The sequence below is a fragment of the Tiliqua scincoides genome, chromosome 3 (genome assembly GCF_035046505.1).
Source record: "Tiliqua scincoides isolate rTilSci1 chromosome 3, rTilSci1.hap2, whole genome shotgun sequence".
Taxonomy (NCBI): Eukaryota; Metazoa; Chordata; class Lepidosauria; order Squamata; family Scincidae; genus Tiliqua; species Tiliqua scincoides.
This window is the reverse complement of record NC_089823.1, coordinates 76849987-76863091: the sequence shown is the minus strand read 5'-3', so window position 1 is coordinate 76863091 and position 13105 is coordinate 76849987. Positions and strand designations below refer to the sequence as shown.

Sequence of the window (13105 nt, the reverse complement as noted above, 5' to 3'; positions counted from 1 at the left end):
CCGAACCAGGAGAGCCTCTGTCTTATCTGGATTTAATTTCAGCTTATTAGCCCCCATCCAGATCCTCACTGCTTCCATACAGCGCTCCAGGCCCTCAACTGCCACCCTGGAGTCGGGAGGAAAGGAAAGATAGAGCTGGGTGTCATCAGCATATTGATGACACCCCACTCCAAACCCCCGGATGACCTCTCCCAGCGGTTTCATGTAGATATTAAATAGCATGGGGGACGGAATTGAACCCTGTGGCACCCCGCACCTCAAAGGCCAGGGTGTCGAACAGGCATCCCCCAGCACCACCATCTGGGACCGACCCTCCAGGTAGGAGCGGAACCACCGCAAAACAGTGCTTCCAACTCCCAACTCGGCCAATCGGCCCAGAAGGATACCATGGTCAATGGTATCGAACGCCGCCGAGAGGTCCAGCAGGACCAACAGGGACGCACTCCCCCTGTCCAGTCCCCGGCGTAGGTCATCCACCAAGGCGACCAAGGCAGTTTCCGTCCCAAAGCCCGGCCTGAAACCAGATTGAAAAGGATCCAGATAATCCGTTTCATTCAAGACCCTCTGGAGTTGGGCCGCCACCACCCGCTCAATTACCTTGCCCAGAAACGGGATGTTGGAGACTGGCCGGTAGTTATCCAACACCGGGGAATCCAGGGAGGGCTTCTTCCCTGGATTCTTCTTTATGATATTACCTGTATGGTAGGGAAGCAATAACAGCAGCAGCAGTGGCTTACAACTGTTCATGACAGCTTTATTTATGGATGCCATCTTTAAAAAACAAATAAACCAATGCAATGTACCTATCAGGATGGCTATATTGCAATGTTATATGTAGAATGATGACTGCATTGATTTACATCATCACATTGTGATTATTCATACCCCCTCTGCAATTTCACATTTCTTATAGTTAATTGTATAGGCATAGCTTCATATGCACGGACATAAATACATACACACACATTGTGGAAGGCATACAGAGGCAGCTGGCATGACCAAAAGAAGAAAGGTGGACATCATATTCATTGCTTTGTCTGCTGCACCTCCAAAGGTGGTATGGAGAACAACTTAGACCAGTAGTTCTGAAATGTTTAGCAATGGGACCCACTTTTTAGAATCCCAATCTGTTAGGACCCACACTGGAAGTGATTTCATTAACCTGGAAGTGATGTCATGGCCAAAAGTGACAGCATCAATTTAGACTTCAACCCTAAGCCGTGATCAGCCAAATGTTCCATTACAGGGCACGCTTGTGCTGTTATCTTATATGGCTTTGAATTCAAACATTTCAGCTTGGAAGGCAAAGCAGAACACGGATCCTTCTTCAATCAACAGCCCTCCTCCTTTCCAGCGTCCCATCTTCCCTCCTATTCAGGGCAAAGCAGCCCAGCGACTCTGTATCCTGTATTTTCAGTGCCTTCTGAGCTAGGTGCTACGTGACCCACCTGATATTGGCTTGCAACCCACCTAGTGGGTCCTGACCCACAGTTTGAGAAATGCTGAGTTAGACAAAGTACTTGTATCTTTTTTCAAACTTCCATGCTGCTAATTACAGGAACATTGCTCCCCTTGCATGAATTAGCTGCTATCAGAAACGTAGTGGATATGGAAATAAAATTGATGCATTTATATCCTGAGGTGCTTCCTATAGAGTATTCAGCTTAATAGTTAATGAGAGGCAATAGTTAATGATTCCCCAACTACATTCCACTCAGAAGTTAATCCCTTCTTCCTAGGCTGATACTTTTCAGTACTTAACAGTTTACAGTCTTTTCTTTTAAAGTATAGGACATTTGGTCACATACTTTGGGACATCTGGAAGAGGTCCTGCCATATGTGTTGTGCCTGTTCTCTGTGTACCAAATATAGTGTTTTAGCACCAGATAAGAAGTCTGGGAAGCCTCTTTAGAAAAAAAGGGTATTTTTTTTGACTGAAGGTCCTTAGGCACAAAAACTCCACCATGGGGGAGATAGCATGCTGCTATCCCAGCAATTGTCTCCATACCTGGTGTGGAATATAGGGGACAAAGGGGAAATAATTATAGTCAAGCATCTCAGCATGTTTGTGCTTTAGAGGTCAGAAGAGTATCTAGTGCAGATCAACCTTTTTCAAAACCTTGATTAGGTTGGTTGTCAGAGCTAGTGGTTATCGCCACGTCCGGCTATAATACGCTCTGGTTGAAAACATTTGTTCCGACGTATCTGACTAAAATGCCATAATGAAGCTTATGCAAGGATACTGTCATGATTTCTGGCACTTGATGTGCATGCTCCAATACTGTATATAAACACATACAGCATCTAGCTTGATCTTCTGAATAATTCACGTTTCATACATGTATGTATTAATTTATGGACTTTGAAAATTTTAGAGCCATTTAGAATGAACTGAAAAACCATGAAGTCTTTAATAATTACTTAGTTCTAATAATTTTTTCTGATGCTTTAAAGACCTCTTGTTTTCCTTTCATTTTCTTAACTTTGATCAATCGGTTCTTATAGTTAATCATAATGTTAATATACATGAAATGTTAAATGGTAGTAGCATGCTCAGTTATAGAAAATAATGTATGAGATGTGCAGCTAAACAATGTTAGTAGTTTAAATTATAGGCCAGTTGTCATTTCTTTTTTTCATTTTTAAGCCTCTTTTTGGCTACTTTGATGTTTCAGTACTGAGCTGTAATTAGTACAAAATTATTAAAAGATCACAAAAAATTAAAATAAGTGCCCCAACAAGCTTAGCATCAGGACTGTATTCATTTTTTTAAAGCTTAAATTGCACATAACCAATTGTAATTAATTTTGATATTACTGATTTTTGGATGATTCAGTGATGTACATTGTGACTTTTTAAAAACTAAGCTTCTAAAGTTTTGATAATTTTACTAATCATATTAAAAGGAGGAGATAACATTGTGAATATTGTACCTCAATTTTATTGTAATAATTTTGCTGGTTACCAGGTGGGGTGGCAGTTGAAAAATTTGGTGAATGCACTACGAGAGGATCCGAGTGGTGTTATCTTAACTTTGAAAAAGCGACCTCAGAGCATGCTTACCTCAGCACCAGCTTTACTGAAAAATATGAGATGGAAGCCCCTTGCTCTGCAGGTAACAATGCTTAATCATAAATCATACACCATCATTTTAGCTGTAGATTATCTCCGTGCTGCTTTATTGTGCTTCATCTCAGCAGCATATGTGGATTTAGTCTTGTGTGCTTTGGAAAATGCTTTGTGAAATGATCTCTGGTAATTTATTCTGTTAGCATTCAATTGACATTAAATCTTAAGCTTGTAAAATTAAAAGCAGGCCTGTATTCCTCAATTCCATGTTTGCAAGTCCTATTTTATAGAATTTCAGATATCCTGACAAAAGGAAAAATAATAACAAGTTACTATGCAACATGAAGCAGGAGAAAAGGCATTATGTGACCCTGATTCATTTAAAAAAAAATCAGTAGGCTGCAGTTCAACCACATGCTTAAGTCCTGGGTTTTCAAACTGTGACATTGATTCCCTGGAGCAAGAGATACCTGAGGAATAGAGAAATGATAGTACTGCGATCATGCTGCTTGAAGAGAAACAGGGTCTAGGATTTCTGTTCTAGGAGCTTACGCACACTTTCATCTTCCTCCTTCCACTCCTTCCCACACCCAAACAGAGATTTGATTGTCACAGGGCAAGGGGGTGAGAGTGTTATAAGAAATCCAGTGGAAACTCAGTAAGTGACCATCAGAAAGAGAAAGAAGCTACTCAGTGCTGCTCCCTTGAATAAGCATGTGAAGTGGAAGTTATCCCTGTCACCGTTAGAACTTGGAACAATAGCCTCGTCCTAAAGTCTCCTATATGCTGAAGACAAACAGATATCATTTATTTGTTGTATCCTGCTAGATACTGCAAGCATAAAATAGTTCCCTGCCACCTGTCACATCACTCTGAAGTTTATACAGTTCCCTACCTGTCCCTATAACTCAATAACTCTCATTTGTCTGAGAAATGAGTTTTGATTTCCACTTCTCTGAATAGACACGTGAAAGTACGTAGAAACAACGTTGAATTATGTGGCAACAAATTTAGTATTAGGCTTTAAAGTGCTACTGGACTCTTTGCTGTTTTTGCTTCAACAGACTAACAGCCCAATCTTGAGCTACCCGAAGTGCGGGGCTGCTGTGGCACCAAAACTGGTTGCATCCTGAGCACAACCAGGCAGGTTCTCTGAAGCTGCTGCAGAATCAAAGAGTTCTGTGTCGGGCCACACAGCCCAACACGGAGCTCTGGATCTGATGGAGCTGAGGTCCACCGGTCACACCCTCTCCCCCACCTCCCACCAACCCCAGAACAACTCCTCTCTGCCTCCCCCCATGCCCCCACCTACCTCTTTGCCACCTGGTGGTTCAGGCGACCTCCAAGCAGTGGAGCATCAATTTTCAATTGTGGAGCATCAATTTTCCACCAGTTTTCCATCAATTTTCCACCAGTGCTAGCCCAGAGCGAGCTTGTGCTGGTCTAGCTCTGGCACTGGGTCAGCACTAAGCCCCACAAACATGCCTTATGGCATGTTTACAACAGTGTGCACCGGTGGTAAGCCAGTGCACAGAGCTCAGGGTTGGGCTCTAACATTGCTCATTCTGGAACTTTAAAATAGATTTTGGTTATCAGAAGTTCTGGGGCATTGGACTCATTAATGCAGTGATTCTCACACATTTAGCACCACAACCCACTTTTTAGAATGAGAATCTGCCAGGACCCACTGGAAGTGATGTCATGACCAGAAGGGACATCATCAAGTAGGAAAATTCTTAACAATCCTAATTAGCAATCCTACCCACACTTACTCAGGAGTAAGTCCCATACTATCATTGTTAGAGGCATATACATAGTAGCTTGTAAAAAGTACAGATCTGTAACATTTCCCCAAATGCAGTCATATACCATGGTAGCATCAAGTCTAATATATTAAAAATGAAGTACAGTGGTGCCTCACAAGACGAAATTAATTCGCTCCGCGAGTCGTTTCGTATTGCGAAGCGGGATTTAAAACAAACCAAAACAAAAAAAATGCAAAAAAAATTCGTCTTGCGAAGCACGGCCATAGAAAAATTCGTCTTGTGAGTCACCAAAAAAATCACAAAACGCTTTCATCTTGCGAGTTTTTCGTTGCACGAGGCATTTGTTGCGCGAGGCATCACTGTATTTAAATGAATGGTACCCACCTGAAATTGGCTCGTGACCCACCTAGTGGGTTCTGGCCCACAGTTTGAGAAACACTGCCTTAATGTAATCTACTGCTACATTCCTGTGTTTGTGGGTAATTGACTACAAGTGAAGTCAAAAAAAGAAAGTGAGAGTCTGAAAGGAAGGCTAAAATATTATTTTAAATTTCTTTTATCCTGGTCCATAAGTGTTCACAGGCAGCTATTTCTTAATTTCTGAACAGATTGTAAGCACAGCCCAGAACAAGCTCAGAATATAAAGTTAAAAGTGGGATGCCCAAGTTCAAAGAGTTTTTTTACAAACATTTCTTAAACTCATCTCTATTCATTTGAGCACTTTAGCATATCCTTATGCCACATATCTGCATAATTGTGTTTAGATAGCATTCCCAAGTTCTTTATAGTATTGCATCTTGGCACCTAAAATTGTATCAAGACTGGTCTGTCTCTTCAAATGTTCAAGTGGTACATTCTATTTTTTCTTGAAACATTGTTATGACAAATTAGTACTATAAACTGTCATTATTAGGGAATTGAATAATGTACAGGCTGCTAAAATGATAAAACATGTTACAGTTATATGAACTGACGATACCCTAATGCTGTGGCTGAAATATATTTTAAAATTTCAGCAGGTTGATAAAAAAAATCTCTTTTCAAATCATGTTAAATAGCATTCTTTTTCATATGGAATATAATTTAGATCACATTGTTTATGCATATTAAATCATAAGACAATGTTAAGAGGTAAACTTTAACCCATAACTTTTCATTTGCCTGCAAGAACATTGTTGAAAATGTCCATTTATGTAGTTAGCTGTAGGAATACGTCTTGCTGTAAAGATTCAGGTTTAGAATTAATTTTAAGCTGGGAGGCTAAGGGGGAAGTTGGTTGCCTATTTTAGATTAGAAATCTTGTGTAACAACATTGCAAGTTTTTGATACCTTTGTACCTATGTAGGTGCTCAGGGAAGTTTAAGTATCTTAGCAGAAATATCTATAATTTAAAAAATCAACAAAACAATTAAAGCTCAGCAGCCAAACATAGACAAAAAATTAAAATAGCAGGAATTCCCTCCGAAACAGCTGCTATATTAGGCCACATCCATTGAAAGAAGGTCATTTAGCAGTACTATGGTAGGCCACAATGGACAAAGCTAGAAAAGCCTTTTTTGGGGGGGAAGAGTGGATGCAACCATAAAGAAAGCACATTACTGGGTCCCTGTGAGCCTCAAATTTGGTAATGACAGAACCCAGAGCCAGCCTCCCCACTTGATCTCAAAGGCAGTTGGTCCTTCAAGTATCCAAGACCCTGGCCATTTAGAGATGGAAAATACCATGTTTATGCATTTGGTAGCTTTGTTGAACATTTGTTCAAAACCTTTAGGTTTTAATCTTGTATCAGTAGAAGTTGCTGTACTTTCAACAAGTTCTTGTTAGACATATTATTGTTTCTATGCTAATGCACTTTCATATATACATTTACATAATGAAATGCATAATACATCTTTTCGAAAATAATTATTTAATAGATATCTGAAGGAAATACATATTGATTATGCAATCTGTATAGCGTGAAATGCTATGAGTTTGTAGCCACTTTACCTACACTTATCAATATATAGTAGAATTGTGAAGTGTAGATTTCCTAATGTAAAATTGAAAGTAGGTTTTTACTTTTGAAAATACAGAAGAAATTCAGTTACCCTGTTGGTCCAGAAACTGTTCTCAACCTTTGGGAGAACCATGCATTTAGACCAGGAGTGGGCAAACATTTTGGCAGGAGGGCCACATCATCTCTTTGACACTGTGTTGGGGGCTAGGGAAAAAGAATTTATATTTCAAATTTACATAAATGTACATAAATTTACATAAAGGAATACATTAGAGACATAAGTTGTTCAGAGGCAGTTGGGGGGTGTTAAAATAATACCCAGGGGAAAGCTGAAAACACATGGAGACTATAAAAGGCCTTGCTCTAACTAGGCCTGCAGCTTGTGTCTGGTGGTTACGACCAGCAGTTGTGGGCCAGTCCTGGCTCCAACAGTCTCTAATGGGGCAGAGGCTCATTGGAGACTGGGGCCTTCCAACGGGCTCGATTGGGGTCCCCCGAGGGCTGCAAATGGCAAATAATACCCAGGGAAAACCTGAAAACACATGGAGACTATAAAAGGCATGCACTGCATCCTGTAGTGGAGGGGCAGTCACAGAGGCCTCCTCAGCCTCCTTAGGGCTACAGTGCAACTGTGTCAATACTAGAAAGGTGGTTAGGATTGGGTCTTTGGTCAGCCAAAATTCAGATTGTGGGACTGCTTCTCCTCTTTGTAAAATAGAATGATATATCAATGACAGTGGTTCTATTGGAGATGGTGTCATTGTTCACCAGTAGATGGTTTTGAAGTTGTTGCTTAATTACCATGCAATTACACTGCAAGGAAAATACCTTTGTATATGCCTTGTTCACTCTGAGATAAGGTGGGTCCAAGAAAAGCTCTCTATTAAAATAGATAGAGCACAGTCCATTTCATATTTTTGTATGTATTCAAAGGAGATGGAGGAAGCAAAAGAGTTTGAGATTCTACAATTTGAGAGATTTGTCTCTGTAAGGTAACAAATGAACCAAGATCTGTATAACTGCTGTCAACACCTGTGACTCAGCTAATGATTTACATTATCTTTCTTTTAATTCAGCTTAACTTTGAAGCACTTTTATGTGCAAGTTAAGTAAAGAGAAGATTAAAACATAGAGAAGACATTTTACTACTTAGAATGCTGAAATACAGACTTGTGATACATTGTTCAGAATAAGTATAACTACTCTTTACTTTCCCAACAGTGTACTCTCAGATATCGCTAGTATCATCTTCTGAAAAATGTTCTTGCACAGGTTTCATTCAGTTCAATATGGCTGGTGCAATCTTAAACATAATTAAAGTAAGTTTTGGTCACATAACTGACAGGACAAATTAGGCTATGTGCATCAAGGGTTAAACAACCTGCTACTTGTGGGGGAGATCACTGCTGCCCAGTCACCATTATAGCTACACCTTGGCATTCATAAATCAGGCAGCAGCCTCTAGGGCCTCTAAAAAGTTGGAGAACCACTGACCTAGAGTACTGTGTTGTCCTCGGTCTAGCCTCTTAGTTTTTTGGTGATATGAACTCTTAACATTCGTTTTTACATTTTAAAATATTCAGAACTGTCTTGATACAGATACTAAAACTTGGAATTTCAGTACTGACACATCTTAGAATTTTTATCTCTGCAGATAAAAAAGAAATATTACATACTATAATGTGTGTTGTTTGTACAATCAATAACTTTTCTTTTATATAGCTTCTGTTCGTCAGCTAAATTGAGATTAATACAGTTGGATCTACGAGGGCTTGGTTTGTGAAAACTGGAAGTGCCTTTCCAATTCCTCTGGGGGGGGGGCTTCTGAGGTCCAGAAAAGTTGCCCACAGCCTATCCAGGACTCAGAAAACCTCCCAGACATTACTAAAAAGTGCTTCCAGTAGCCTCCAGGAGGTCAGATGAGGTCCTCCAGCTTGGGTCTGGTACCCACACTGAGTCAAATCTGTGGATGCTGAATCCATGCATAAAGATGCCCTACCTGTAGTTAATTTGTCTCTGAGCTATAGCCATGCAGTTATTTGTATTTCCCAAAACCTATCCTCCTTTTACACCAAAATTCGTATTTTGACTAAATTGCTCTCTTCAGCCTTTTTCTGACACAAATCTGTTTTTCCCCCTGATCTCTTTATTTCTGTTTTGGGAGGAATGGACAAGATGCTCTTCACTTATAGTTGCTTCTCAAAAAGCAAACAGAGGCTCACAAAGTAAATTTTGTATCCTGTTGTAAAGAGTGGGGAGTAGTAAATGGCATGATTCACGGATCTATAGGGATCCTACTACTCTGCTTTCTAGAAAATAGCCCTGCTTTAAAATAATAGATATTTTGGACTAATTGATAATCTGTATAATGTTCTTTCAACAGACTGTGAAGATTGAAGTATAATGTAAGAAGCCTGACTATGAGTTATCTGTATAAGATTTCCATTTAAGTGTGTGAGCACTGATGTAGTTCTCTATGGACAAATAGACTTTTCACTGTTTAACCGAAACTATCACTTTGGTTATAATGTATAATTTGTCCCTTCAAAAATGGGTCACTGCATTTCACCTTTAGCCATACCTTCCTTGAGCTCTGATTAATATTTTCTGAGGTATCACTTTTAACAATGGAGCAATTTGTGCAAAATGCTCTGTTATGCTTTTAGCTTCTTTGTAGTATGTCCTCATCTTGGACCTTCAAAAGGAAACATCTTGATCATGCAGTGATTCTAAATTGGTTTTGTCAATACTAAGCTTCTGTGTTTCCTTGTTAGTTAATAAGTATTTAGTGAGTGTATGGAAGCTTTGTCGACTAATAGTGTCACTCTGTTGGTCAGTTGCACTAACACACTTGCAACCACCAGCAGATACATCACAATAGGCTCAGCAACAAAATACAACATGCTAACACTGACAGGAAGGCATGCAGTGCACTTGGTAACACCACCATTGTCCACCAATCTCAAGGTTCCTAACCAATGATGCTCCCATATTATTTAAACAGAGAAGGTACCAATGAATGTGTCACCCTACCTTATACTCACACAACTCAAATTTAAGCAGGTAGAAAGATACCACATCTTTTTGGAGTAAGGGTCCAATGCTGAGCCCTATGTGCCAGCTTACTGCTGGTGTGCACAGCAGTAAGATAAGAGCCCTTATCACAGGCCCAGCGCCAGAGCCATCCCAGTGCAAGCCTGTGCTGGGTCAGCTCCTGTGCTGGGCCTGCATTCCATCACCCTATGGTTGCCTGGAACACCAGGCGGCAGAGGGGCGAGTGAAGGCATGGGGGGAGGCGTTCCAGGATGGGGGGAGGGAGAGTGAGGAGGAGACATGATGGGGGAGGGAGTAGGGTGGGAGGGGGCAGGACTGATGGAGCTCAGCTCCACCAGATCCTGAGCCTCATGTTGGACCACATGGCCCAACACGGGACTCTTCGATTCTGCACTGGCTCAAGAGTTACTTCTTGAGTTATAATTGCGGGATTACTTCCCTTACTCAGGTAAGGGGAAAAACATCCTGAGGAGGCAGTGGCGGCTGCCCAAGCCGCACAGGACACCACAGCAGCCATTGCTGGCGCTGCGTCAGCCCCGAGCTCCAGGCAGCTCAGGGCTGGGCTGTGAGATAGGATTACATCCTAAGTCTTACTACATCCTAAGTCTTACTGAATACAATGGGCTTGCTATTGAGTAAATTAAATAGCACCATTTTCAAAAACCTCTACTCTTAAGATTGCTTGTGTATCTGTAAGAAGGGAGTAATTGAAAATTTCATATCCTCCTACATTTCCCCATTTATGATTATTTGCAGCAAACTAAATTGTTCCCTTATTTACCAGCATATATACCAGAATGAAGCCTGTATTCTGGTATTATTGGCCTCAGAATGTCAAGAATGTATCAAACAGATTGCTTCATAGCTGCTGCTAGTCATCCAACATTGTCAATCTGTATTTACTATCTCTTTCAAACTCTAAGGGTTTACCTCACTGTGATTAGTTGTCTGGGAATCAGCGGTTGTTACCCTATTTAATTTTACCAACACTCGCTTCTGGTCTAACAAATATGTGTTAACTGGAGTACTGTTTGTTTTTGTTTATATGCTAGTATGTTGTTTGTGACCTATTAATGCTTGGTATGTCAATAAAGGTTTATGTATGTAAAAACTTCTACACATCACCCTTTCCAGTGCACACCATCATAACATAACAAACAGGAAAATAGCAACTGACATAAAACTCCTGAAGTCACTAAAGATGTAGGCTCAACTCTCCAGATAGCATGAAGTCTACAGAGAGGCCTTGCCAGGCAAAAAGCCAGGGTCACGCAGAAAGGAAGTGCTACTCCAATCACAACACCCAGCTAGGTCCATGGGTCCAGTGAGTAAGAGACATTCATGGAGAACCCATGCAACACTGTCATATTGGTGCCTATGTGAAGAGAATTCGCTTTTTGCAAGAGAAAGGGCTATATGCACATGAAATAGGTAGAAATAATAAGGCAGATCACAGGGACCAACACCAGGTTGCACCTGGTTTTGGGAAAGGACATTATAATGGGAACAAATGAAGTGGTTTTGATCCTACCCAGGGAAAGCATTCAGGTTTTGGCCTCCAGTGGACAAAATTTTCAGTTTGATTGATAAGGCATCAACAATGGTTTTAGATACAAAAGAGGGCAGGAGGACTAAAACCAAAACCACTCATTCCATAGAGGGTTTTCCTTTACCACAGAACCACAGGTAGAAGAGTCATGAATTGGGCCCAGTAGTCACCTCGTGCCAGCCTGTGGTACATCCTCTTTCTTCCCTGTGCCTTTTTCACAGCAAACTACCAGCTCTTGCCTCCTAGCCTGCCCTACATCTTCCTAAATTGACTTTTAAAAAGTGTAAATATTCAGAAAACAAAGTTTAGCCTTCAGAAGTACAATTCCATTCTGGGGTAGGCAAAAAAAAACTGCAAGCCCAAGGTCACTCTGGATAGCAGCAAAAAATTCCTACCTGGCTCCCAAAAGGACAACCAGCTAATCTCAGACTGCACAATGGCAGTGTTGGGAGGAGGTTGCCAAATGGAGCAGGACTGAGGTAAGAATAGAAGAACACTACATGATGTACAGCTTGTTCCACCCCCTAATGCAGGTACCAGTAAAGTACTAAAATTTTCCTGCTTCTGCTCAGCATGAAGGAGGGACCCAGATAAGAGTGACCGATGCACAAGAGAGACACGTCTCCATAATTGTCACAGTCTTGCAAGAGGAAGAGCTAGGTTGACATACACCTGAGGCACAGTAGCAGTATAGTTAAACCAAAAGAATTGTGTATAGACCAGCAGCCTCCTTTGGGTAATAACATGTACAACATCAGTGGCATCCTTCAGTCTCAGAAGACTATGGTATTGCGCTCTGAAAAGTGGTTCTGGAACAGCATCTAGTGTGACTGAAAAGGCCAATTCAGGAGTGACAATCCCTTCCACACTGGGAGCAAGTGCAGTCTGCCCCTGGTGTGTCTTCCTGGCTACGGGCCTTCCTTCTTTGCCTCTACGCCTCAGTCTGTTGGGCAAGTGTCTCTTCAAACTGGGAGAGGCCATGCTGCACAGCCTGCCTCCAAGTGGCCAAGGTCAAGGTTTCCCACCTGTTGAGGTCCATTCCTAAGGCCTTCAGGTCCCGCTTGCAGATATCCTTGTATTGCAGCTGTGGTCTACCTGTAGGGCGCTTTCCCTGCAACAGTTCTCCATAGAGGAGATCCTTTGGGATCTGGCCATCGCCCATTCTCACAACATGACCAAGCCAATGCAGGCGTCTCTGTTTCAGCAGTGCATACATGCTAGGGATTCCAGCTCTTTCCAGGACTGTGTTATTTGGAACTTTGTCCTGCCAGGTGATACTGAGGATGCGTTGGAGGCAGCGCATGTGGAAAGCGTTCAGTTTTCTCTCCTATTGTCAGCAAAGAGTCCATGACTCACTGCAGTACAGAAGTGTACTCAGGACGCAAGCTCTGTAGACCTGGATCTTGTTATGTTCCATCAGCTTTCTTGTTGGACCAGACTCTCTTTGTGAGTCTGGAAAACGTGGTAGCTGCTTTACCGATGCGCTTGTTTAGCTCGGTATCGAGAGAAAGAGTGTCGGAGATCGTTGAGCCAAGGTACACAAAATCATGGACAACCTCCAGTTCATGCACAGAGATTGTAATGCAGGAAGGTGAGTCCACATCCTGAACAATGACCTATGTTTTCTTCAGGCTGATTGTCAGTCCAAAGTCTTGGCAGGCCTTGCTA

At 41.5% G+C, this 13105-nt stretch overlaps 1 protein-coding gene across 4 annotated transcripts in view; it reads left to right on the top strand.

Moving 5' to 3' along the window:
* The window catches only part of CNKSR2 (connector enhancer of kinase suppressor of Ras 2), a 202072-nt gene that overhangs the window by 114687 nt on the left and 74280 nt on the right, over positions 1–13105 (top strand). For 2 of the 4 annotated variants that reach the window (XM_066620484.1, XM_066620481.1), the window contains exon 9: positions 2969–3115. The exons of the other annotated variants lie outside the window; for them this stretch is intronic. In XM_066620484.1, coding sequence (XP_066476581.1) covers positions 2969–3115 — 147 coding nt within the window. The remainder of the gene's footprint in view (positions 1–2968; positions 3116–13105) is intronic. 4 annotated transcript variants of the gene reach the window in all.